We start from the raw sequence: 27,367 nt of genomic DNA, 5'->3' as shown, positions 1-27,367 counted from the left end.
ATGGGGAAATATCTACCCAGAAGACTTATTCCACTAATGTGATGCATGGACAAATTTAGAGTAACCAGAGTGTTCTACAGCAATGTTTCTCAATCCTAGAAACTTTAAGATGTGTGATTATGTTCGCTGGGCTTTGGTGGCTGAGGAATTCTGGAAGTTGAAGTCCACATGTCTTAAAGTTGCTAAGGTTGAAAAACAATGCTCTAGTAAAAAGTCTGATGTTCTTATGCAGAAACTGAAGCCTTTGATCACAAAATTTTGCATGTATTTTCAGTCCTGCTGTGATTATACAAGTCAATGCTACATTTTGGAGTTATCACTTAGATAACTTCAATGTTGTTGCTTATTAACCCTTTCAATATGTATGAATTGATTCCTACCGAAGGCACTATTTTGATCACAAAGCATCAAAAAGTTTTCATGAGTGGCAGACAATTTTTTTTTTTTTTGCAATCCTTAATAATCGAAGTGGAAGTGTGTGTGTGTGTGTGTGTGTGTGTGTGTGTGTGTGTGTGTGTGTGTGTGTATTTCTCATCAGTGTATTTCTTTTATCTAGGAAATCTGTGAGAATCCACGCTTTATCCTTGGTGGAGCTAATAGGTCTGACATTTGTCAAGGAGAACTAGGTATGAAATCCTTTCTTTGCAGCTGTTTAGGTTTTAAAACATTTTGTTTATCCAATTCATTTATCAGTTACTACTTTCTAATTAATATATGTGGTAAGCATTTGTCTGAAAAACAAAAATATGATTACTGATATAAAGTCTAATGATTCAGTTGCTTGCATTCTTTTTCATTTTGACACTGAATTTGTCCAACCCTGTTTATTTTCTTTCAGGGGATTGTTGGTTTCTGGCTGCTATTGCTTGTCTGACCCTGAATGAAAAATTGTTGTTTCGGGTCATTCCAGAAGGTCAGACCTTCACAAAAGATTATGCTGGGATTTTTCACTTCCAGGTATATATTGTAAAATAGATCCAAGATGATGTTCCTTTCTGCATTTCCACTATGATCTACTAATTATTAGACAATAACTCAGAAGTACACCCAGAAATGAAAAGCCTATATTAATCACTATTTTGCTAATGTCAGAATAATGCAGTATATGTATGTTCTCACTGTGCCCCATATGCTGAACTTCTGTGTAGTTTAAAGGAAAATGGATAGTTTCCTGAAAGGAAAATGGATTGTACATATATACCATTCCAATAGATTGTATAGGGCAGGGGTCAGCAACCCTTGGCTCTGGAGCCGCATGTGGCTCTTTCATCCCTCTGCTGCAGCTCCCTGTGGCCACCACAATTTTGAGAGTAGCTTGCGGTTATGGGGAGGAAAAGCATGGCACACCAGGAAAAGACTCTATGGCAAGGGGCGGATTTTTCAGTCAGCTCCACAATTGATAGAACTTTCAATTAGGACAGGTAGAGGAAAAAGGATGCCACACTAGAAGAAGATTCTATGGTGGGGAAACTGGACTTCCGGTTGGCTCCAGAATTGAACGGGGGCTGAACCTTTGTGGCTCTTTGAGTGTTTAAGGTTGCTGACCCATGGTATAGGGTGTATATGCCTTCTCACAACCACTAAGCGCACAGATCTGGATAGTTGCTAAAGTCAAAGCAATGTAAATTGTCATCTAAAATGCAAAGGTTCAAGAGTTCAATTTCTGATAGAGAATTTGAACCATTAGTGTAAGTGTGTGTCTGATGAGTTCCAAATAGGACAAAACCAGTCATGCAGCGCCTTCTGGTGATAAGTGTATTTTCCTTTTATGAATTAATCATTAAAAAAATATAATCTAGTCCCTTTTATAATGTATAACCAGCTTTGGATCATAAAAGCTGTTATGATCAAAAGAAATAGCATCTATTTCTTATGCTGTTACCGTGATGAATTCTAATTTGTTTTCTTCAAATCTTCCAGTTCTGGCGTTATGGAAGTTGGGTGGAAGTTATTATCGATGATCGTTTACCAACATATGGAAAACGTCTGGTCTTCACTAAATCCTCCCAGCAGAATGAATTCTGGAGTGCATTACTGGAAAAAGCTTATGCAAAGTAAAGAGGGTTTATCCATTCAGTCCTTTATTATATTTATTTATTATAACATACCATTTACTGTTCGTGCTGAGATTAAAGCATGTAAATATAAAACAGTAGCAGTTTTCACAAATAACATGGTACCTAGTGATGACAATAAAGTTAATTCTATTTTTTCTTGGGCTTCATCGGTCCCATTGTTTGTGCAAATGCTGCATTTTCTTACACTCTGTAGCTTTGCATAATAAAACATAATGGGTACTTTGCTTCTTAGCCAAATTGCCTACTGTTTCCATCAGATTAATTAGTTTGAGTCATGATTTCTACACAATTGTTGTAGTCAGATATTGATAATGATGATTATATGTCACCAAGTGGATGGCATATAATCATTATTATCATCGGGTTGATTCCTAATGACTGCATAGACAGATTTTCTCCAGAATGATCTGTCCTTCACCTTGTCCTTCCAATGATGTACTCATTGCTACTATAACCAAGGACATCCTCTCCTTTCCTTCCATCTTTTCCAGATAACTATGTCTTTGCATAATGTGTCTGACAATAAACTATGGTTTATAATCTGCAGTGACTGACTTCATAGAACACATTAATCAAAACCAAATAAATCTATTTATGATTAAGGCTAATAAATGAAAACATCTATGAAGGAAGCTAGTTCTTCTTGTAGTGTAAGCTTTTGCTGTCTGGAGACAAAGCTGGTCTACATACAAGTGGATAGAGGCTAACAATGAGAATCATTTAACTTTCTCCATGATCCTTTTCAGGCTTCATGGGTCCTATGAAGCATTAAAAGGAGGCAACACCACAGAGGCCATGGAGGATTTCACAGGAGGAGTGACCGAATTTTATGAGATAAAGGATGCTCCTAAAGATACATACAAAATCATGAAGCATGCCATTGAGAGAGGGTCACTTATGGCTTGCTCCATTGAGGTACATTTTGGGCAATATATTTGTAATAAGTCTTGGCTCATCTTGTGTATAAATACAGGACAACAAAACAGTGATGGGATCCTTTCGGTTTAACAACCGGTTCAGTGATTGCACACTTCACATGCGTGCAGTTGAATGAAAAATCACCTTCTGCCAGGGGTGAAATGCTACCGGTTCAGGGTGTTTCTCCCAAACCACTAGTGAAAATGCTACTGGTTTGCCAGAAAAAAAAAGTTCTGACGATTGTGCGGCACAGCTGATCATCTGCACTTTTTTTTTTTACTTTTTTAAAGCATTTTTTTACTACTGGTTCAGGCAATATGTAATAAAAAAAATGCTTTAAAAAAGTTTTAAAAAAAGGTTCCCACAATCAGCTGTGACAATCAGCTGTGCCGCACGATCTTAGGAATTTTTTTTTTTACTTTTTAAAGCATTTTTTTACTACCTATTGCCCGAACCGGTATTTTTGTTTAAAATGTGATAGTTTGTTTTTGAGTTCTCTATGACTCTGTGAGGTTCCTGCTTGTTGCAGGAGCCATTTTGTGTGAAGTCCGGCTGCTTTTGCATTGTGTGTGACTCAGTTGTGTAGCTTTTGTGTTATTTTTGTGTAAAGTGTAATAGTTGGTTTTCCCAGTCACATGACCACCAAGCCACGTCCACCCAGTCACATGACCACCAACCCATGCCCACAGAACCAGTAGGGAACATTTTTGAATTTCACCACTGCCTTCCGCATTAATTCTATGGAATTAAAACAGCTGAGGCGTGGCAATCCACTCTGCCACACTAATCAGCTATCAAGATACAGGTAAGTAAAGCGCAGGGGCGGGAGGGTGGGCCCTGATCGTCGGAGCAAACTGGTTTGCTCTCAGCTGATCATCGGAGCTCCCGGTTCTCCCAAACTGGTCCAAACTGGTAGAATCCCACCCCTGCAACAAAATCAAGGTGATAGCTGGGCACAGAATGAGTCTTGAGAGTGTAACACAGCAAGAGTCCAATATGCAAATGAAATATTTGCACTGAAGAGTATTTAAAAGCTATGGATCCTATAGTAAATCTGGATCTCAAAAATGGTGACCTCACCTGCCTCAGGGAATAGGTTGGAGAATAATGAGCAATCTTCTTCTTTACTTCCTCTTTTACAGCTTCGGGTGTCAAGGGAGGTGATACAATGAAAGCACAACATTGAGAAATAGACGTAAAAGGGAAACGTGTAATTGTTGTGGAAAAAGCATCCGTTGATAAAATAGCATTCAAATAAATCTTTGAAGAATAGTAATGGAACAATGGGTACAGTGCAGTTTGTAGGGAAAAGGACCAATCCAATGTATCCTATGTGCAATTATTTTATTTGCCTTGGAAAGGGAATGTTTTGCATAAAGAAATGAGTAGTGGTACTAGAATAATTAATTGATAAATAGATGGGGAAAAAAAGGACAACAGAGGAAGAGGGAGGGAAAATCAGAAAGAGCTGAAAATCCTACCTGTATGCAAAAAATAGACACTGGTACTTTTTAGCCAGGCTAACTCAGCACATTCCTTGATTCAGATAGAGCATTCCTTGCTCTATCATTCCTTTCTCTGACACTGGATACAGCAGATCAAGTGATGCTGGCTGACTCTTCTAGGCTGTGAAACCTTATGGCTTCTTCAGGGACCTAGGAAGTTATGCTTCTAAGGTCTAAGGTGACCAGATACCACAGGCATTCTCCTTGGGCCTATAACTGCAGGTTTAATTGAATGGAAGAACCTACTTCAGGTCATCCTGCTGGTTTCAAGTCTAGTCTTTCAGGAGGGACTGGATTCAGAGAGTTCAGAGGGGTTTCTCTTTAAGATTGCTTATCTTAAGACAAGCAAGTGGATGAAGGGGCTCAGAAGTGGCTGCCCAGCTTTACAGATCATCTGTAACAACATTCTGTAACAATGGCAATAGCACTTAGATTTTTATACTGCTTTACAGTGCTTTACAGCCCTCTCTAAGCGGTTTACAGAGTCAGCATATTGCCCCCAACAATTTGAGTCCTCATTTTACCCACCTTGGAAGGATGGAAGGCAGGGGTGGGTTCTACTTACCTTTACTACTGGTTCGCAACGGGGCTGTGCGTGCTCTCTCTTTGCTCACACGCTCTTCTGCACATGCGCAGAAGCGTTCTGATGACATTGGGGTTGGTGGGCGGAGCCTTCCTCTGGTTTTACTACCAGTCTATAGAACCGGTCCAAACCGGGGGCAACCCACCACTGATGGAAGGCTGAGTCAACCTTGAGCCTGGTGAGATTTGAACTGCCTAATTGCAGTTCAATCAGCCAGCAGTCAGCAGAAGTACTGCACTCTAACCACTGTGCCACCAAGGCTCAATAAATGAAAAAGAAGAGATTTATGATTAAATTGGAGCTTCATTACAGATGTAAACAAGCAGCTCCATCTATTCTGATGGGGTGTTTGTTCCTTCTGTTAGGTGGATTTTAGATATGTGACTGTGCCTTATTTGATTTTATAGTGTCACTGCATTTATTTAAATACTCTGCATAAATATTAAGCAACACATTAAAACAATATTCATAAATATATATTCTGAATATTCTGCTTAAATGTTCAACAACACACAGTATAAAAATTAAACTCTGAAGAGATTTTATGTTGTAAGGCACACTTTATTCAATTATAATATTCAGTTATTATTTTGCTATATCACTGCCTTATTTTTCATAATATCTCCTACTTTTCCTTTTATTTTTCTCTCCTAGGACAGTTCAGGATTTATTTATGGAAGTGCCCCTACAACTGATATTGGACAATTCATTGCCCAAAAGTTGCAAAAAGTGGACTTTGAATTTTTGAATGAGTCAATTGAAGAAACAGAAGACAGAACAATCCGGGTCTGTATTATTCAAATGTGTTACCAGTAAGAACCATGTGTTTTTTATGCCATCTTCGCAAATTGCATCTCTTGAAAGATTTGCATTAGGTTCAAGTTGTAGCACTGGAATTTTAGAATATTATGATGAATGATGTTGGAATTATCTCTTCAATAACAATTAGCAAGCAAGCACTTGGTTTTTAAATTATAATCTATTGGGGTATTTTACTATTTTTTCCCAACAAAACTAGAGTATACAGGCATTATCAAGTACTATATAAAATCCAATGCATTCAAGAGGGAGGTTCAGACCTTGCCTTCTTGAACTTACATAATGACTCCAGACTAATTCCCCATTTGACTCCTCCTCCGAACTGGGATAGTTAGTCTCCAACAGTAACAAAGCATTGGACATGAAGATGCTTGTCCTTCCACTTCTACAGTTCTTGATTCTATGATATAGAATCAAAACTATGATATAGTTTTGTAGGAGATAATCAGAACCATTCACTTGACTCAGAATTAGATGTTCTGAGCACATCTGACCAAGAAGTAAACTGTTAGCTTTTTATAGGTCCTATAATGATTCCAACAAGCTTTTTCTGCTTTTAACAGACCATCATTCCATTGTTGTATGAAAGGCGCATGACTAATGGACTGGTCACAGGCCATGCATATTCAGTCACAGGAGTAGAAGACGTAAGTATGGAATTCTATTTCTTAATCAACAAGCCTGACATCCATTAAAAAATTTTTGTTAATGGATAAAATCTTCCTATACAAGATTTTGTACCAAGCAATTTCAATATTAAAAAAAAGGAATAGATGTTTATGATTAGTGGTGAAACATAAATAACTTTGGAAAAATTTCACTAATATCCACATTTTGTTTGCCTGTGATGTCTATTACCTCCAAGTTGATTTGGCTGATTTAGCTGACTGACCAGTTGTTTCCTCCTGTATGCCACAGATCAGAATCTGTAAGAACTTATATGCTATGATATTTCAGAGTATCTCTAATTATGTGTTTTTCCCCTTCCTATAATCAAGACAACACTTAAACGGGAGAAGATAAAACTGGTGCGGCTCAGAAATCCCTGGGGACAAGTAGAATGGAATGGAGCTTGGAGTGATAGGCAAGTAAAAACTAATCTTCTTGGAAGCCACTGATTAACAGAATTCATGGTAATTTCACTTGATAAACTTGTATTCTTTAGTTTGCTTGGAAACATTACCAACTTGTTCCTGGTCTGATGTGAAAGTCAGAAATTAAATGTTTTTCCTTTGTCCATCTTATTTTTTTAAGACTCTTCTTTGACATCGCTTGACAATTATTTTAAATATAAAGGATAATTACTTTAAATGTGATAAGGATGGCAGGATCAAGGTTATACATATTGCATATTCCTGATTCAGTGATTCAATAATATATATTTTTAAATAAAGCAGAATAGTATGCCATGTGTTTTTGTGTATATACACATATATACCCCTTCAATATTTTTCTTATCTGAAAGAGCACACTTTCTCATGTAGATTCCATGGGAAGCACAATTTTTGAGTAATCAACTGAGACTTGTGTAAGTAAACTTCATTAAGAGAAATTTCATCCCTAAGTATTTGGGTTGAAGTTTGGACTCATCTAGATTTAAGAATGAAAGTTGAAACCAGTTTTTATGCTTCAAATGTTTATTTATTGATGCATACATAGAGAGATAAAATTTATAGCCAGGATGACTCCAAGCAATTCTGAGCAGCTTAAAAGCTTTATCTAACACACACACACACACACACACACACACACACACACACACACAGAGAAAGAATCACAATGGCCTGAAAACAAACATGGAAGTTACGGGCCTTTTTTTCCCCCGAGAAAAATTCCAGAGAAGCTGAAAGAATTGAAACTACTTCTCTATTATGTTTAAGAGGATGATAATTTGTAATATTTTAGTCAGTGGTGTAATTGTAGGTAAGGAACAACAATTTCAATTTGCAGTTGATGAACTACAAAAAAGAAGCAGTTTAACTAAATTCAGTATTTACTAAATTAATAAAAAATAAACTTTGTTCATAGATTATGAACTGAAAAACCTCTTTCTGCTTTATGATTGAAGAAGTAACTCCATTTTCATCAGCTGAAAAAGGTTCTTCCTTTTCTTGTAGCTCAGATGAATGGAATAACATTGACAACGCCGAGAAGGTCCGCTTGCAACATAAAATTGCAGAGGATGGAGAGTTTTGGTAAATACTCAAGTTTCTTTGTCTTTTTAAAAAAGATGGATTTCTTTCTGAAAAATCCTTTTATTTTTGCTTTTAACATCCTAACCTGAGTATACAAGCACCAATCATATGAAGTGCACCATGTTGTTGCTATCTCATGATATTTGTGTTCGTGTTTCCCACTCTGTAGGATATCATTTCAAGATTTTCTGAGATATTTCACAAAATTGGAGATTTGTAATCTCACCCCTGATACCCTTGAGGCTGATAAGCTTCACACATGGACAGTTTCCGTCACGGAAGGACAATGGGTGCGAGGCAGCACTGCAGGTGGTTGTCGTAACTATCCAGGTAAATAAAGTGTTAGGGATACTTTGGTTAAGTCAATTCTTGAATTGAATGGAGAATATAAACAGGTTTTGCTGTGAATAATTATTTCTATACAAATCTTTTTAAAAAGCTGAATAGTGGTAGTCATTGTAGAGGAGTTTTTTCTGCGATCTCTCAAACTCAAAAGAGAATGTGTAACATGCAGTGAGAATAACCTTGGGATACAGAAGCAGCCTAGACCAGGGGTCTCGAACCTTGGCAACTGAGGCAGCAAGGCTGGCTGAGGAATTCTGGGAGTTGAAGTCCTCAAGTCTTAAAGTTGCCAAGGTTGGAAACCCCTGGCCTAGACAACTGTCTGATCAATCTACAGTAAGTCTAAAGGAAGGAGAGAGGGCAGAAAACATCTCAGAAGGGACCCTCTTCTCTCTAAACACAGGGAAGGAGGGTAAGTATTTTTGAAAGTATTTTTTTCTGGACTACTTTGAAGCACTGACAGAATGCCTCTTCTAAAGTGGTGCATTCCTCTTGCAATATTTTGAAACCAAATTGAAACCAAAGAAAGGATTCCTTTTCAGATGTTTCTGCTGTGGCAGATTTGTAGCATAGTGCTTTGAATAGTGGGTTGGAAGCAGAGGTGGGTTTTAGCAGGTTCTGACCAATTCTGGAGAACCAGTAGCGGAAATTTAGAGTAGTTTGGAGAACCGATAAATGCCACCTCTGGGTGGCCCCGCCCCCATCTATTCTCTGCCTCTCAAGTCCCAGCTGATTGGGAGGAAATGGGGATTTTTCAGTAACCTTCCCCTGGAGTGGGGTGGGAATGGGGATTTTACAGTATCCTTCCCCTGCCACACCCACCAAGCCATGCCATGACCACCAAGCTACATCCACAGAACTGGTAGTAGAAAATTTTGAAACCCACCACTGGTAGGAAGTCCATGTCGTATTCATGGAAGCCTATACAGGTACCCTATAATCCAATGTTCCTCAGCCTCAACAACTTTATGAGGTGTGGACTTAATCTGCCAGAATTCCCCAGCCAGCATGCTTTAAGAAGTTGTTGAGGCTGAGAAGCACCGGTATAATCAATCAACATGATGAAGGGGGCAAATAGATGAAAGGGGAATTTCTTTAATTGGTGACATTGCCATAGTGTAGCCAGACCTCATGCAGAAAAGCCTCCTTTAGATTAATGAGAGGGGATATGTAGGAATATGTACAGTAGTGGCCAAAATTGTGGAAAGCTTTTGGGAAAAGTATATTTTTGAGCTTGATGACTAATAACACCTTTTTTCTGGAGCTTCAATATAATCATATTCCACTGCTGGAATGGCCTGGGAATAGCCCAGATCTTAACCCAATCAAAAATCTATGGAGCCAGCCAACTAAAGAAACTTGTTAGTCAGAAGCAACCCGCAATAAAACCTGGTTAATAGAAGCAAACATTCAATCTTGGTTTCACATTATAACAGCTGCAGAACTAAAAGACTTGGTTCACTCCATGGGAAGACATTATAAGGCCATAATCCATGCTAAAGGTTACCCAACTAAGTATTAACTGACATGGTGATAATTTTTGTATATCTCGTATTTTCTATGTGTTTCACTTTTCTTCTTTATACTGTAACTGCTTTTCTAATAGCAATTCCTTCATAAACGTTATTGCATTACATTCTTGATTAAATTATCTTTCCATTGATATATAATTTTATGGTACTACTCAAAAAAAAAAAAGTGGTGTTATTAGCTAGTTTTAGAAAATACACTTTTCCCAAAAAGGTTTCCACAATTTTGGCCACTACTGTAGAAGAAGAAATGGGAAAACATACAAAAACAGTTGCTTAGATTCAACTGAAAAATACCATTCTTCAATCAGGCATTTTTCTAAAGAGGTTATATAGGTCAAGCTTTGGGCAAACCATTGGTATTAGGTCCTCCTAAATACTGTAGGATTCTACCTATTCTAAATTTGCTCCTACTAATATGTTAATGGAGATTTTTAAATGTATAATGTTTTTACATTTCTTTTTAGAATAGAGTGGAGTGGAATGGAGTAGAGTGGAGTGGAGTGGAGTGGAGTGGAGTGGGGTGGGGTGGGGTGGAGTGGAGTGGAATGGAATGGAATGGAATGGAATGGAATGGAATGGAATGGAATGGAATGGAATGGAATAGAATAGAATAGAATAGAATAGAATAGAATAGAATAGAATAGAATAGAATAGAATAGAATAGAACTAACAGAGTTGGAAGGGACCTTGGCTGTCTTCTAGTCCAACCTCTTGCTTAGACAGGAAACCCTATACCAGTGATGGCAAACCTATGGCACGGGTGCCACAGGTGGCACTTGAAGCAATATCGGTGGGCATGCTAGCTCAGCTCCGGCACATATGCGTGCGCCAGCCAGCTGATTTTCGGGCCTTCTGGGCCCACCAGAAGTCAGGAAACACACTGTTTCCGGCCTCCGGGGTAGGGAAGGCCATTTTCGCCTTCCCCAGGCTCCTAGAAAGGCTCTGGAGCCTGGGGAGAGTGAAAAACGGGCCTACCGGGCCCAACGGGCCATCATGTGCCAAAAGTGGGGGGAGCATGGGGGGGCCACACATAGAATTGTGTGGGCACGTGTGCATATGACCCCCCGCGCTCCCCCCGCTTTTGGCACGCGATGGCAAAAAGGTTAGCCATCACTGCCCTATACCATTTCAGACAATCTCTTCTTAAAAACTTCCAGTGTTGAAGCATTCATAGCTTCTGGAGGCAAGTTGTTCCATGGATTAATTGTTATAACTGTCAGGAAATTTCTCCTTAGTTCTAAGTTGCTTCTTTTCTTGATTAGTTTCCACCCATTGCTTCTTGTCCTGCCCTCAGGTGCTTTGGAGGATAGTGTGACTCCCTCTTCTTAGTGGCAGCCCCTGAGATATTGGAACACTGCTATCATGTCACCCCCCGTCCTTTTCATTAAACTAGACATACCCAATTCCAGCAACTGTTCTCTATATGATTTAGTCTCCAGTCCCCTAATCATCTTCGTTGCTCTTCTCTGCACTCTTTCTAGAGTCTCAACATCTTTTTTATATCATGGCGACCAAAACTGAATGCAGTATTCCAAGTGTGGCCTTGAAATTTAGATTATTTTAAATCTAAAATCTAAAATATATTTATTGATAGCAATTAAAAACAGCTTATAGTCAAACAGGTTTATAGAGTTCTTTAGAGCAGTAGTTTTCATTCTTGGCAACTCAAGGCTGACTGAGGAATTCTGGGAGTTGAAGTCCACAGATCTGAAAGTTGCCAAGGTGGAAAAACTCTGCCGTAAGTATTTCAACAAGTCTTCTTGAGCCTAACCCTTCAGGCCATTGAGATTTTCTTAAAGCATATCTAGTGGCACTGAGTCCATAATGTTATGGAAACTGTCAAAACATTGTGTAGGAAACTAAAATGTAATTTAAATTGGGGGCGCCATTTGCAGACACTTTTTGGACCAATCCCCAATATCGTTTGAAACTCCTGGAAGAAGATGATGATCCAGAAGATACTGAGGTGATATGCAGCTTCCTGGTGGCACTGATGCAGAAAAACAGGAGAAAAGAGCGCAGACTAGGAGCCAATCTCCTCACAATTGGTTTTGCCATCTATGAGGTACGTTAGTCACCAGGCTACTGATTAATCACATCCTACTGCTTCACAATTGAACTGGTCAGATTCCAGCCCAGTTATATATATATACCGGTAAGTCTTTGATTTACAACCACAACTTGGACCAGCACCTCTATCACTAAGCGATACAGTCATTAAATGAGCCAACTTATGACTGCACCCAATTTGACAATCTTTTCTGCTGTGGTCTTAAGCAGATCACACGGTTGTTTAGCAAATCTGCCTTTTCCCATTGACTTTGCTTGTCAGAAGTCAGCTGAGAAGGTCTCAAATGGAGATCATATGACCCTGTGACACTGCAATGATTGTAAACACATGCCAGTTGCCAAATTGTGATTATGTGACCACTGCAAGAGTCATAAGCGTGAAGACTGATCATAAGACACTTTCTTCAGTGACATTGTAACTTTGAAGAGTTGCTAAATGAACGATTGTAAGTCAAAATCTACCCCTACTTGGACCAAAGTATAAAATATAAGTATTAGGTTTCTTTTTAAATACCACATGCCAAAAATTAAGTATTACTGTTTCTATGCCCAACTTAAATTAGAAATGTCTTGCTTGGAACTTTAAAAAAACCCAATCTCATCTCGTTTCATGGTTGAATCAAAATATGAATGGAAGAGGGTACAGTGGTAGCAATTAAATATTTCTCATTTGATACTTTACCAACTGAGTCAGTAAACTAATTTAAATTCAGTCAAATCCAGTAGCAATTATCCTTAATCAAAGAGTAAGGGTGAAGGTATTATTGAAGAATAAAGAAAATATGGTTATTATTATTGATAATTGACTGAAAGAGAATGTATACTGCATTTTGACATTTCTATTTTTAATTTATGGCTTTCTAACAATGATCTGCTATTTTAAAACTTCTTTGGATCTGTGCACTAGAATCTTAAAACAGTGTCAACAACCACAAAAAGTCCTTCAACCTTTGCTCCTTTTAACACATTAAACCATAAATGAAAGTGTCTTCCCGGATTACCCATTTTGATATCACAATTTTATCTATGCTTTCAATATACTTGCTAAAGACAAAACAAGTTCCTAATCTCCCCAAGTTTAACAAAAAAAAAGTGCCCAGGATTGCAGTGAATCACTGCTGTTATTAAATTAGTAACACATTAAATTAGTAACACATCTGGCTTCCCCATTCATTGTGCTTGTCAGAAGGTCACAAAAGGGGATCACATGACCTTGGGACCCTGCAACCATCATAAATATGAGTCAGTTGCCAAGCATCTGAAATTTTGATTTTGTTGCCATGGGGATGCTGCAACGGTCGTAAGTGTTAAAAATGGTCATAAATCACTTTTTTTAGTGTCATTGTAACTTCGAACAGTCACTAAACAAACTATTGTTAGTCAAGGACTACTGTATATAACCTGGCTTAAGGTTTCTTAAAAGTAGATGGAACTACAACCATTACTACTATGTGTAACTACAATATTTAATAAGTGTTAGAAAGATCTTAAACTGAACGTGCATTTGCCAAAACTGTGAACATAAATTTTGAATCATATGACATTTTCCCTCCTTTCCTAATGGTATTTCTACCTTGCTTGCTTTTTAGGTGCCGAAAGAGGTAAGAGCAGACTGTGAAAAACCTGTTAATTGCTTGGGTAACATTTTGAATACAACTCCTTTTCTACTTCACTCTTCAGAAGTTTCCAGGTTAGATTTCTTAGTGACCATTAGGTGAAAATCTGTCTCAAAAGAATCTACATTAGTAATCCAAATTATGCATTCAAGTACATACTCAAATAATTCACATCCCACAGAGCATTTGAAACTTGTATTAATAGAAATAGAATTTTACATATGGCCCATTATATATAGAAAGTACAATAATGTTGATCATTTTACTGTATGACTTTTACATCTGTTAAAGTGTTACAGGCATACCCAACCTCCTTACAATTTATGACATTATTTTAGATAGTTTATCCAACAGCTGGCAATATCAATAAAGTGATGGCAAATCATATAGGATTTGAACTGGTATCTTAGGATAATTTTCCTATCCAACAGAAAGCCCTAAATTACATCAGGATCAGTTAGTTCTTGAAAGGCAGATATCAGGGAATCCTAACTCAAAAAGCTCTAAAAAAAAGGCCATAGAAAACATGTTCTGTTGACAATAATTTTTATGAGTTGAACAGAAATTGAACTTGACCCAAATGAGTTTTTCCTTACCACAAGACTTTGGAAAATTATTTAAATCCTCAGGTTCTTGTCAAAAGTCTTATTCATGATGCCCCTACAGTAATTAATAAGTCAAAGAAGTTTGGAATAACTAGACATGATACTAGTCATAGTTGTAGGAGATCTCAAATATTTTTTCTGTCAACTTGAAAAGATCCCATACATTGGGCAGTTCACGGTTTTGTGAAGCAAAACCCAGCGGATAGGCGGATAGCCAACAACCCAGAGGATAGGCCCTGATGATAGGCAAGATCCAGATAGATCTCAACAGACTTGAACACTGGGCCCTATCTAACAAAATGAATTCAACATACTATAGAGAAAAGTAAAGTCATACAGTTAGGCAAGAAAAACTAAAATTACACATACTGATTAGGTAAAACCTGGCTCAAAAGCAGTAACTATGAGAGGGATCTTGGAGTGAGCAATCAATTAAATATGAGCCAGCAGTATACAGTGGCAGCCAAAAAAGCCAATGCAATCCTAATTTGCATTAACAGAGGGATACAATTAAGATCATGTGAGGTAGTAATACCACTCTATAAAGACTTAGTAAGACCACACCTAGAATACTGCATCCACTTTTGGTCACCACACTATAAAAATGATGTTGAGGCTCTAGAAAAAGTGCAGAGAAAAGCAACAGAGATGATCTGGGGTTGGAAGCTAAAACGTATGAAGAACGGTTGCAAGAACTGGGTATGGCTAGTCTAGTGAGGAGAAGGACCAGGGATGATATGATAGCAGTGTTCCAGTATTTGAGGGACTGTCACAGAGAGGAGGGGGGGTCAACATATGACTATGGGAATGCTGCGACAGTTGAAAGTGCAAGGACCAGTTGTAAATCACTTTCTTCAATGTTGTAGTTTTGAAGAGTTGCTGAATGAATGGCTGTAAGTTATAAATCATTGTAATTGTGACTTTTCTGTGTCCCACAGTTTTAATTTCAGTTTATTTTAAAGTACCAATATGAGGATGTCCTCTGTCTTGTACATGCAGGCCATATGTATATTTTACCCAGTTCATGTTTACAGATGCAGGGTGACAAGAAACACTTACAGAAGGATTTTTTCCTTTACAATGCCTCCAAAGTAAAATGCAAGTCTTACATAAACATGCGAGAAATCGCAGAACGCTTCCGTCTACCACCAAATGAGTATGTCATCATCCCATCAACCTATGAACCCCACCAAGAAGGAGAATTTATCCTGAGAGTTTTCTCAGAAAAAAGAAGTCTTTCAGAGTAAGTAAAAGATTCCCATTTTGGATTTCAACACTTTCAAACCACAGACATGCACACACATATTGCTTTATGTTTGTTCCAGCACTTTTTATTCCAGTCCTGTTCAATATTAAGTGAGAATGCAGAAGTCAGCAAGACAGCATCTTTGGGCCCACTAATTTCCATGACACCACTAGATGGTGATTGTGGACCAATTTTTATTTCAAAATAAAAATAAAATTTCAAACACTGCAATATCTTAAAATGTCCAGAATCTCATGGGATGGAAAAATCTTGCAAGAATTTCCTTAGATTTGAGATTTGCGGCACATTTGGGGCAACCCCATGATCATGTGATTTACATTCGGATACTTGACAACTGGTTCATATTTATGACGGTTGCAGGGTCATGTGATCATCCTTTGCGACATTCTGACAAGCAAACTCAATGGGGAAACCAAATTCATTTAACAACCATGTTACTAATTTGACAACTGCAGTGATCCACTTGACAAATGTAAGTCATAAAATGGGGCAAAACCCACTTAACAAATTTCTCACTTAGTAACATAAATTCTGGGCTCAATGGTGGATGTAAGTCGAAGACTACCTGTATTTCTTTGCACTGGCTACAGGATTTGAAAGTGGGAATCACAGAATTGTGATGCTTATTCTTCTTTCTTTGTGGCCAGTTGTAGACAATGTTGCCAGGTGACGAGAAGTTGAGCCCAAAGCCCCTAACTTGTGGGTCCCTCAGGGTTTGATGTTCTCGCCCTCCTGTTTATCATCCACATCAGTGTTGTGGTGATAATCTCTAAAGATATGAATAGAAGCCACTTAATTTCATTTTTTCCAAACCAAATAGAGAACGGGATACTTTAACATTTGTTTCTTTTTTCCATTTCTTCGATTTTCTTATAGGGAAGTTGAAAACAAGATTGAAGCAGGAAATATCTCGGTGAGTACATTCTATACGGTGTCTTAAATTTGAATTATTTCTTTTCAGTATGAAGCTCCACAAAAGTGATATGTTTGTTGTTCTCTCAGGCTTCATTACATGTTTATAGTCGGTGCAGAAACTTTTTGGTATCACTTTGCACCACTTGAGGTAGAATCATCCTCCCTGCTACTACTTGAAATATTATTTATTTGTTTATTTGGTTCATTTCTACATTGTTGGTATTTGTGCTTAGGAATAATTGCAATAAAGAATCATATAGACTTTCCGAGTACTTTAAAACTGATGCTGCAGCATTTATACTTCATCAAACATTAACTAAAGGTATAGCTAGTGATGTTCATGAAAAGGGCTTTTAAAAGCTCAATATGTGTTCTGCCCCAGCTATGGACCCCAAAGAACGCAGCACACACAAAGTCCATACAAACCTTAGTTTATTAATTAAGGACTACTAATGAGCTTTCTTAGTAGTTGTTCGAACACAAGTACAGTTTAAATCAGTCTTTTCTGAACAAGGGCTGTTAATTTAACTTCATTAACAGCCAACAAGAATCCAAAGAATAATAACTCAGTTCTGAGGCACAGTATTTCAGATAACTATAATCTTATTGTGGTTGGCAGAATGCCCAAAAGCAATTTACAGGAAAACTGATAAGAGATAAATAAGAGCTGAGTCAAACATTTCTGGAATCAAGACGTGAAGGAATATGAATGAAGTTGTTTCCTGCAAATTGCATCAGTCGTTGTCCTTCCTTAAATAGGCTAGGGGAGTGGCCAATTAGCCCCAAGCCTTACTCTCGAGGAGACCTCCTCCTGAGGAGCCACTCCTGCCTTTTAACAGCTCTGCGCGCTCATGCATCGAAAAGAAGCTCCTCCTCTTCTTCTTCTTCACTTATGGGAACTTCTCGAAGTTCTGAAGGCCCTGGCTGAATCCCCGCCTCTGGCACCACATCTTCTCCAGCTTCCTCATTGTCTGACTCGAGCGCCAGCTGCACAGGCTGCTAGCGCAGCACCATACCAGCCTCCTCGCTTTCGGAATCAGCTACTAACTGCACAGGCCGCTGACGGGCCACAACAATATGGCAACTGAGATGCAAATAAACAACTTTTCAATTGTGTGATCCCGACCTACATCTTGACTTTTTTAACACACACACCCAACACCCCTATGCATGACATAGACCACTGGTTCTCAACCTGTGGTGCACAGAACCCTGGGGGCTGCAATGTTGTCACAGAGGTCCATGAAGACTTGAAGAAATGTTATGATTTAAATTTTGAGTTAAGCCTTGGGGGGTCTGTGGCCACAAAATTTAAAGGGGGCCCGTGATGAAGAAAAGATTGAGAGCCACTGGAAAGAGTTTAGAGTGAGAAAAGCCCGAGTCTTGAACTTTCTTCACTCTCTGCACATGACACAGTTTGTTTACTGTGTGATATGACTCTGTGTGTGTGTGTGTGTGTGTGTGTGTGTGTGTGTGTGTATGGGGGGGGGGGAGAGGGAGAGAGCACAAAGGGAGAAGAATCTTCTTTGTGAAAATGCTATCCTATCCTTTAATCTATCACAAATTGATTAGTTCCTGCTTCTCTGCTTTTCCTCTTTCCGGTAGCCAATCATCTTTGTCTCAGACAGAGCAAACAAGATCAAAAATCTGAAAGGTGGCGAGGGGCCAAGAAAGGACAAGGAAAAAACAAGTCCAGATAAACACAAGAAGAACACAGAGGTGTTATATCTACCAGCATGAGGGACTTGCATGAACTCTAACCAATCAGCATGTTAAAGTGGTGTCAGCCCTGTGAGGTAGTCCAGATAGGAAGCATGTCCAGATTAACTAACTACTGGTATATTTTATTGTAAGGTTACATTAATAGAATCTTACAAGTCTGAAAGTGCATTTCTTCCTTGTCGCTTTTACAGCCCAAAAAATCAGGGTGGGTACCTTTTAGATCCGTGATGGCGAACCTGTGGCATGCGGAGCCATATCGGTGGCCACAGGTGGCACACGGAGCACACCGGCCAGCTGATTTTTGGGCCTTCCGGGCCCACCGGAAGTTGGGAAACAGGCCGTTTCTGGCCTCTGGAGGGCCTCCAGTGGGGGACTGGGAAGGCCGTTTTTGCCCTCCCCAGGCTCCTAGAAAGGGTCTGGAGCCTGGGAAGGGCTAAAAATGGCCCTACCGGTCCCACTGTGCCATCACGTGCCAAAAGCAGGGGAAGCAGGGGGGGTTCACGTGCTCATATGCTGGGGGGACACATGTAATTATGTGTGAGGGCACACACACGTACAACTGCCACATGCTCCCCCCGCTTTTGAGACACGATGGCAAAAAAGTTAGCCATCACTGTTCTAGATGTTGGCATGCCCACAATCCATCTGTGAACCAAGCTGTTTTTTAATCTGTCTATACCCCTGGCAGTAGTTCTTCCCACTCTCTCTCAAGGTCATCCCCACATATTCTGATTGCTAAATCAACATGGCAAGCAAGTCTTTTCGGATGTAGTATTTACCTTCCTTAGAGAATTAGAAAATATTTATTCTTTAATGAGGGCACCATGGCTCAGTGGTTAAAGATGGTGAGCTTATTAACTGGATAGCTGACAGCCAAGATTTGAGATCTGAGAGCTGCAAAATAGGGTGAGCTCCTGTTACATGCCCCAGCTCCTACCCACCTAGCAGTTTGAAAGCATGCAAATGCAAGTGGATGGGAAGGTAACAGCATTCCATGTGCCTCTCCACATAGTGTTGCTGGCCATATGACCATGGGAACACTGGTTAAGAAATGGTAATGAGCACCTAGAGTCGAAGTAGGGGAAACCTTTACCTTTTTATTCTTTAATATTTATGTTATTATCTAATATTAAATATTTACCTTCCTTATTGAATAAGCAAGACATATCCAACAACTCTTATCAGAATTACTGTCCAGAGTTGATGCAGAAACTTTTTGATACCACTTTGCACCATTTGAGTAGAATCATACTCACTGTGTAGTAGCTTACTAGCTATAAGGAAAGAGACAGAGAGACAGAGACAGAGAGAGAAAGAATGTAAAAAATTATTTTAGTTCATTCCATAGAGTTAGGTCATTCTACTTCATGGCTGTCTTTCTTTTTATTAACTGGAATACCTTCCATTCTTATCCAATAAACTTCTTTTCTTATGGATTGGCTGTACTGCTGTGGTAGATATACCTTTGCCATGAGAAGAGGTTCCTTGCTCTTCTCCCCCATAAGTTACAACTTCAACCAATCCTACAGTATCAATGAGAGCCATGTGGATAAATGTGTAGATACAAAGAATGGAAAGATAGATTTATAGAATCTGTACTTGATGAGGGATGGAAAACCTAGTTCTTTTGAAGATATTTGCAGAAGGGTTAATAACCGGTGCCAATCTAGTTTCAAGTCAGACAAGCTCAACAACTTTTTTTAGAAATTATCAGATTGCTTAAGACCTGGAATCAGTCATAAATGTGAGCCATTTGCCAAGCACTTGAAATATGGGGTGGTGCAACATTTTACAATGGCCAAAAATGCTTTATGGACCATAAAGCATCTTTTTCTGAGGCCATTGAGCTCCAAAAGATCATTAAACCATCGGCCATCAGTTGAGGACTACCTGTATGAGAACCCAGTGTCCTTTTAAAAGTGCTAATCACTGTTTGAACAAGATGGCTATTCCCTAATCTCCCAGAGCTCTAAACCCACCAGAGATTGCTATCTTGCAACTGTCGGGAGCAACTGTCACAGCCCTTGTGGAGTGCCTGTGGGCAATCTGGAAGTTTATCTCTGGCATATTCAAGTCAAGTTCCAGAAATCTTCGCCACCATTGGGCTCACTTTTCTGTTTGGAGTCATTTCCTTATGATGCTGTAAATCTAAGCACAGTCGCTGTCATATAATTTTTCACTTAGTTACCACTTTCTTTAACAAACCAGATGCCAGTCCTATTGTGGTCACTAAACAAGGACTAGCTGTATTGTTCCTGTATTGTTTTCCACTAAAAGAAATATTGTCAATAATTTAAAATTAATAATTCATGAATAATTTAGCTCAGGAAGAAGCAACCCAGAAAAAGGACAGAAAATCTCTTCCTCGAAAGGAATCTGGACAGAAATAATTTCAACAATGAATTGCAATGAAGTATCTCATAAGGATCAAACAGCGCTTCTACTTTCAAAAAGCTGAGAGATTAATCTTTCTGTCCACTTCATCTTTTTCATCCCATGTCTTTACAGCCTGCAGAAAGGGATACAGAGAATGAACAAGATAATCAGTTCAGAAATATCTTCCGACAAATTGCTGGGGATGTAAGTATATAGCTGCCATTTCCTAAAGCAGGCCAGCATTGGCAGCTGGCAAATAAATACCTTATGCAATGCCTGTAGCTAAGCAAAGCTAAACCCAAAATACTTCAAAGATTTTCAGTTTTGTAATCTATAAGTAAAAATAGACCAAGGTAAAAGGGCCCTCCCCAGATGTTCTACCTGCAAGTTGAACAAGACAAGTTGTTGGATGAGATCATGAGAGGGATGGGCAAAATTGGAAAAAGCAACTAAGATTTTGAGATAAATGTATCTGTGAAATGGAAACACTTGTAGAGCTGAAGGAAAATATATTCCTAGGCCATTGTAGCATAAGACTTCAGATTCCTGTAAGTGAGAAAAAATTAGGGATGTACATTGAGCTAGTGATGATCAAAAACAAGCTCTTAATCTGGTTTACTCCCATTGTCACCAGGGATTCTTGGTGAGCCTGCAGTCTTGGAATTGCTGATCAGCCTATCTTTTTTAAAAAAGGTGGCAGAACAGCTGTCAAGCATAATTTTGGGAGAAATCTGCCAGACATTTATGAATACCCAGTTCAGAAGGAATTCTTCCAGTGGATAAGAATGAAGATGGGTTCATTATTCAATTGGGGATAGAAGAAGCCAAGAACTTAAAGTCAAACATAATCTGTTCAAAATCCCAAGGACCAAAGGGGGAAAAAAACAAATTAGGAAAATCTTACCGAACATTCTTAAAAATCATTCCTGCTCTTGGTTGCATGTCTGGAAAGGAAGAAGGAAAGGAGGCTTGGAACAGCCCAGTCAGCAGCATTCTGAAGTGCTGCCAAGCAGCCTCTCTGTTATGGGGAATTTTTTTCCTAGAATCATTTGCTCATTCAGTCCATTTTCAAACTCCATTTTTCTTTTGTTGGCTTCTCTCCAGTTCTGGTTTTGGAGAATTATCCCACTGACAGAGCAACAAAGCCCAGAATCCCTTTACATCATTTCTTTCCAACATGATTCCACTCAAGAAGTTGAAGAGCATATTGCTAACAACCTTAAAGTCAGTAACAAATAATACTTTACAATGTTAGAAGCAGAAAATAAGTCAAGGAGATGCTTGGATAACTGAATGATATGGACAAGAAATGATGTGGATTACCCCAATAGTTTGACCCATCTAAGCATAATGTGCTCATTCTTGCAATGTCTCATTTCTATGGCTATTTGCCTTAGTTCTTTTTTTTAATGACTTACAGGACATGGAAATCAGTGCTGATGAACTAAGGAATGTCCTCAACAATGTTCTGAAAAAACGTAAGTGTTGCTTCTCTCTTTCCTTATGTAACCTCTGAGAATATAAAGATGCAGGTTTATGTACAAGTCTCATTTTACAATATGATTTGATGAGGTTATTATGGTGATAAAATCCAAAAGGCTAGATCTGAACTTTTCACATTACGGTACAAAATAATAGTGCAGAATATGAGGCACAAAAAGTAGCCACGTTCATTATGAAGCCATCTGCAAATCCATTGTATTGTTGCAGCAGGTTTATCATCTCCGGTCTTGAATGGGGTTTATTTTTTATTTTTTTATTTTATTTCGAATTTATATACCACACCTTCTCCCGAGGGACTCAGGGCGGTGTACAGCCAGATAAAAACATACAATACAAACATTAAAAACAATTAAAAAGATATATATTAATTTGGCCCCAATTTAAAATAACAAGCCAATTAAAAATATTTTTAAAATATTTTTTTAAATATATTGGGGGGTTGCACCGCCCCAGGCAAACCCAGTGCATAATCTGGAGATTCACCTTGACTCTAAAGAAGCAGGCGGCAGCTGTGGCTAGAAGGGCTAAAGTTTTAGTAAATTATCTCGGTTACTCATGACCTGGTCCATCTCCCTATGGATTACTACAATGTGCTCTACACATGCACTCTACATGGAGCTACCCTGAAAAGCATCTGGAAGCATCTGGGCAGAACAGCACAGGCTGTTCTGCCCCAGCTACGGATCCCAAAGAATGTAGCACACACAAACTCCGAACAAAACTCAGTTTACTTCAAAACACAGTCTTTTGCAAATGCAAGCTGTTAATAAAATGTTCTTAACAAGCTGCCAGAAATTCCACAGATAAGATAGAGTCTTACAAGAGTTGGCAGAAAGCCCAGAAGCCAGGTTTGCAGAGAAAATCCAAACTCAATGATCAGCGAACGAACGTTGTTTCCTGCAGCTTTTTACAAGCTGTGTGCAAACTTAAATAGGCTAAGGGGGTGGCCAATTAGCCCCAAGCCTTACTCTCAAGGAGACCTCCTCCTGAGTAACCACTTCTGCCTTTTGGCAGCTCTGCATGCCCGTGCAATGAGAAGAGGCTCCTCCACTTCATCCTCTTCACTTAAAGGAGCCTCTGGAGGTTCTGAAGGCCCTGGTTGAATCCCTGTCTCTGGCACTACATCTTCTTCAGCCTCCTCGCTGTCTGACTCGAGCGCCGGCTGCATAGGCTGCTGGCACACCACACCAGCCTCCTCATCGTCGGGATCAGCAACAATCCACACAGGCCGCTGGCGGGCCATAACACAGGCAATTTTGGGTGGCCCTAAGAATGTGCATGTATTACAATGCTAATAAAGTCTCTTAATGCTCAATTAATGTAATAACTGGTTTACATTTTAAATGACCAATACCAAGACAACAATTAGCTTTGATTTTATATAGTAATAGAGTATTTCACTGCATTTTAGATAAAGACTTGAAAACAGAAGGTTTTGCCTTAGAATCCTGCCGCAGCATGATTGCCTTAATGGATGTATCCTTTCTCATTAATATAACATTAGAAGACAAAATAATAATAATTCCTTGTTCTAAGAAGCTATTATTCCACTCTTCTTAAGGTTTGTTTCCTATTATAAAGTTTAGCGATTTTTGGGGGGGGGGGGGCAAAATCACAACAGTTGGCCCAGAATAGTTATATCATTGCAATGTGGGAAAACATGATTTAGCAGGGTGGGATATGCAGTCATAAAATAAATAATTGTTAGCGTATTATAGTACCGAGTAGTGCAATGAGTTTTATTTATAATTATTTTTTTTAAATCACTGCCTAATTGTTTTAGTAATTTTTTCATTCTTAAAGAAACATTCCATAAGATAGAGCATCACTTCTATTTCATGGGTAAAGGATCATCTACAACCAGAAGCCCTCGGCTGAATTTGGCTGCACAAAAACATAAATGACCCTATGACAGTGTTTCTCAACCTTGGAAGCTTGAAGATGGGTGGACTTCAACTCCCAGAATCCCCCAGCCAGCACCGCGGTGCTGGCTGGGGGATTCTGGGAGTTGAAGTCCACCCATCTTCAAGCTTCCAAGGTTGAGAAACACTGCCCTATGAAATTGTTAATAAATGGTTAAATGTTAATGCAGTAGAAGGGTAGAATCATGAAATATATAAGAACTAATAATAGTGTGAATCATTTAATTTGATTTTTATTTAATGTAGATTTTAATTACTTTGTTCTAGCCTTTTCCAATTGTTAGAACATGGGTTCTTGCATGCCATTTCATTGTGGCTCTCAGCCCCCCAGATTTGGCTTACTCTTTGTCTAAAGAGTCTCTTCTCTAATATCTCACTATCTAAGCAGTTAAGAAGTTTTATCTCAGATGTTCCATTTCTGGAAATTTAAAAAAAAAAAAATCTTTGAAAAGTTTGAACTGAACTACTATCACAGACAGATGGTTCCGGGAAAATAAATCTTGATGAATTTCGCCATCTTTGGACTAAAATTAAAAGCTGGCAGGTATTCTTGTCTTGTTGAATTAATTGTGGTCTAGACAACAGAACATGACAACAGAAATGAGGATACAAAACAGAACAACTGGTCATTCACCAGTAATCACCATCTTTAACACTCTGTTCACATATTATTTTAAAGAATGTGAAAGAAATTATGTGGTGCTTCCCTTCCAAGCCCCAAGATAAATTGTATTGTGTATTGCAGCTTTGTTATCCAGTTCTTATAGTGGAAATGATTAGAGAGGGCTGCAAATATTGTAAATATACAGCTAAGTATAGGAAAGGGTGTTTTGTGGGCGGGATGGGGGGGGAACCTGGGAAATAATTTAGTCCACATGTGTGATTCAGCCTCTCTTTTTAATTTTTGCTTCATCATTTCAAAGCCAATTTTGGAATAGGCTGATTTAGTTTAGCAGCATTTCTGGGACAGTGCATTTTTTATGCTGGAAAATAGTTTATGCATCAAACTCTTGAGGATTATTTCACTTTTTGCTTTTCCAGAAAATTTTCAAGCGTTATGATACCGATAATTCAGGAACCATTAGCAGCTATGAGATGCGTAATGCAGTTAAAGACGCAGGTTTGTATGGTGCTTGCTGGGTTCTTTGACAGAATTTGGGGCAGGATCTTCTCTTATTATCTGTCTGGGTCTTTGTGTCAGTAACAAGTAGCTTTTCACAGAGAAAAGAAGTCACTTCTCTCCACCAGGTCGTTCTCATCTCTTTCTTCCTCAGGGTTTCAACTGAATAACCAATTATATGATATAATTAATATGCGCTACGCTAACAAGAATATGAATATTGATTTTGACAGTTTTATCTGTTGTTTTGTGCGACTGGAAGGAATGTTCCGTGAGTATATTTCTTTAAAATGTCTCTATTTTGCTATTCAATTCCAAGATCTCAGAGTTTTTAGTATATGGCGTAAATAACCAGGGAAGTCTACAATTTTTTTTACCACAAAATAGTTCCGGCAGCCTAAAATTGCTAGTTCACTTTGTTCATGCATGCACACTATCCATGATACATCACAGGGGGCAAACTAGCTTTGCACCAGCTGGCTAGTAGCTAGCAAGATCCTAGTGAAGTTGTTTCATGAATAGAATCAGATGATGGGACATATAGAGTCTTCCAACTGGGCTTCAGCCGTTCTTCTCTTCAGCCTTTCTCTCTTTGTACTTTAGGCCTTGCAGATAGTGCTTCCTCTTCATATATTGTATAGGAACTAGGAGTCAGCAATGCATTTATTTTGGAAGAAGAGTCCTAAAGCAGGGGTCTCCAACCTCAGCAAAACTGGCTGAGGAATTCTGAGAGTTGAAGTCCACAAGTCTTAAAGTTGCCAAGGTTGGAGACCCCTGTCCTAAAGTAAAGATTTTCTAGTCTCTTTAGCTACCTTAGCTCTTGCAGCATGAATATTACCTGGCAGTATTTGCAGAAACAGATAGCATTTCATTAGACTGTTTGTTTATATCATTTATATAAGCATCTACCTCACAAGCAAGTGACTGGGTGGCATACAATAAAATTGTTATTGCCTGCTTCATGGAAAGGCCGATTCTTTGGTCAAATTGAAATGGTCGAGTCCCATTATGGCCTCTTTAAACTGAGTCCATGTTATCCACAAGGATAACAAGGAGAGATCTACTTGTCTAAATTGATTTTTTTTCTCAAATCTCAAAGTCTCGAAAGCATCTAATACAAATACAGCTCATGGTTGATGATTATGTAATTCTGTTATATAAGTTAAACTATCTGACTGAATGGTATACAGTAGCTAGGAATTTCCCATTAATATTTAAATGATAAAGTTAACAATATTGGGAACAAATAGTGGTTCTAATATTTTGTATATACCATTCCAATTTCTTGGCTTCCTTATGTTTCTCTCATGTTAGGTGCATTCCAAGCCTTTGATAAAGATGGAGATGGCATTATTAAACTGAATGTCTTAGAGGTAATATTGATGTATTTACTTAAACTCTGATAAGCATGCCACTTTGAGTAGTTTACAAAAAAGAATGTCCATAGTATAATAATTAAAAATTCATAACAAATGTTTAAATTTTTTTTAAACCAGAAAACAAAAAATTGTCTTAGAAAAACAAACTAACTCTCTGAAAGCGGTTCATCTTAACTTTCTTCCCAAAGACCAACACAGAGCAAATCTAATATCTGCTGATAAACTATTCCACAATAGAGACCATATCAGAGAAGCATTTTCTCCCCCTTCTCTTAGTCTTTATGAACTCCAAAGGGTAAGGAACAGTTTTTCCCAAGTTGTTCACATTTAGCGGGTCAATTATTGAAGGAGCTAGAGTTGCTCGTTCATATGTGATAATCCATGTAAGACTTCACAAGTCAAAATCAGTGCTTAAATTGCCCCCTATTGGCAGCCAATGCAGAGCTCATAACACAGATGAAAAACATTCATGGTATCTAGTGATAGTTAGCACACGTCACTGCATTCTTATTCATTGTGGGTTCCTTGTTGCCTTTAAAAACAGCCCTGTGTAGAGCATAATGCAATAGTCCAACTGGGTTTGAATAAGAATATGAGTTAGTATTGAATAAAAATATGAGTTATTTCTAGGTCCTTGGGTAGGGTCACAAGTGAAACATCAGCCATAGCTAGGCAAAATTCCTGGTCCGCAGTTATCCAGGAGGACTTGAGAACTTGTTCTCTTACAGGAAGAGAAAGACAATACTAAACCATGATGCCCAAACAGAAGCTCCAGGTTCCTTGGGTTCAATTGTTTCTCCTCAGTCATACCCTATTGTTCTTTAATAGTGCATATTATAATTTATTTTCAAGATAGGGAAAAATAAATGTATTGTGTTTTCAACGTTCGTAAAAGTTCTA

General features: G+C 38.6%; 1 protein-coding gene across 1 annotated transcript in view; it reads left to right on the top strand.

Moving 5' to 3' along the window:
- CAPN3 (calpain 3) overlaps positions 1 to 27,367 on the top strand; it is a 30,350-nt gene that overhangs the window by 1,310 nt on the left and 1,673 nt on the right. Inside the window, exons 2-22 of the mRNA XM_070939909.1 lie at positions 557 to 626; positions 839 to 957; positions 1,921 to 2,054; positions 2,825 to 2,993; positions 5,739 to 5,870; positions 6,467 to 6,550; positions 6,902 to 6,987; positions 8,021 to 8,098; positions 8,268 to 8,428; positions 11,868 to 12,037; positions 13,632 to 13,643; positions 15,298 to 15,506; positions 16,407 to 16,443; positions 18,051 to 18,164; positions 20,676 to 20,747; positions 21,964 to 22,021; positions 23,458 to 23,522; positions 24,444 to 24,512; positions 25,010 to 25,088; positions 25,243 to 25,359; positions 26,403 to 26,461. Of these exons, the coding sequence (XP_070796010.1) occupies positions 557 to 626; positions 839 to 957; positions 1,921 to 2,054; positions 2,825 to 2,993; positions 5,739 to 5,870; positions 6,467 to 6,550; positions 6,902 to 6,987; positions 8,021 to 8,098; positions 8,268 to 8,428; positions 11,868 to 12,037; positions 13,632 to 13,643; positions 15,298 to 15,506; positions 16,407 to 16,443; positions 18,051 to 18,164; positions 20,676 to 20,747; positions 21,964 to 22,021; positions 23,458 to 23,522; positions 24,444 to 24,512; positions 25,010 to 25,088; positions 25,243 to 25,359; positions 26,403 to 26,461 (2,094 nt within the window). The remainder of the gene's footprint in view (positions 1 to 556; positions 627 to 838; positions 958 to 1,920; positions 2,055 to 2,824; positions 2,994 to 5,738; positions 5,871 to 6,466; positions 6,551 to 6,901; positions 6,988 to 8,020; positions 8,099 to 8,267; positions 8,429 to 11,867; positions 12,038 to 13,631; positions 13,644 to 15,297; positions 15,507 to 16,406; positions 16,444 to 18,050; positions 18,165 to 20,675; positions 20,748 to 21,963; positions 22,022 to 23,457; positions 23,523 to 24,443; positions 24,513 to 25,009; positions 25,089 to 25,242; positions 25,360 to 26,402; positions 26,462 to 27,367) is intronic.

This window comes from Pituophis catenifer, unplaced genomic scaffold, assembly GCF_029215685.1.
Source record: "Pituophis catenifer annectens isolate HBS135680 unplaced genomic scaffold, rPitCat1.0.hap2 SCAF_1, whole genome shotgun sequence".
Classification (NCBI taxonomy): domain Eukaryota; kingdom Metazoa; phylum Chordata; class Lepidosauria; order Squamata; family Colubridae; genus Pituophis; species Pituophis catenifer.
Note: the sequence above shows the minus strand (reverse complement) of the source record. Positions and strands in the feature narration are given on the sequence as shown.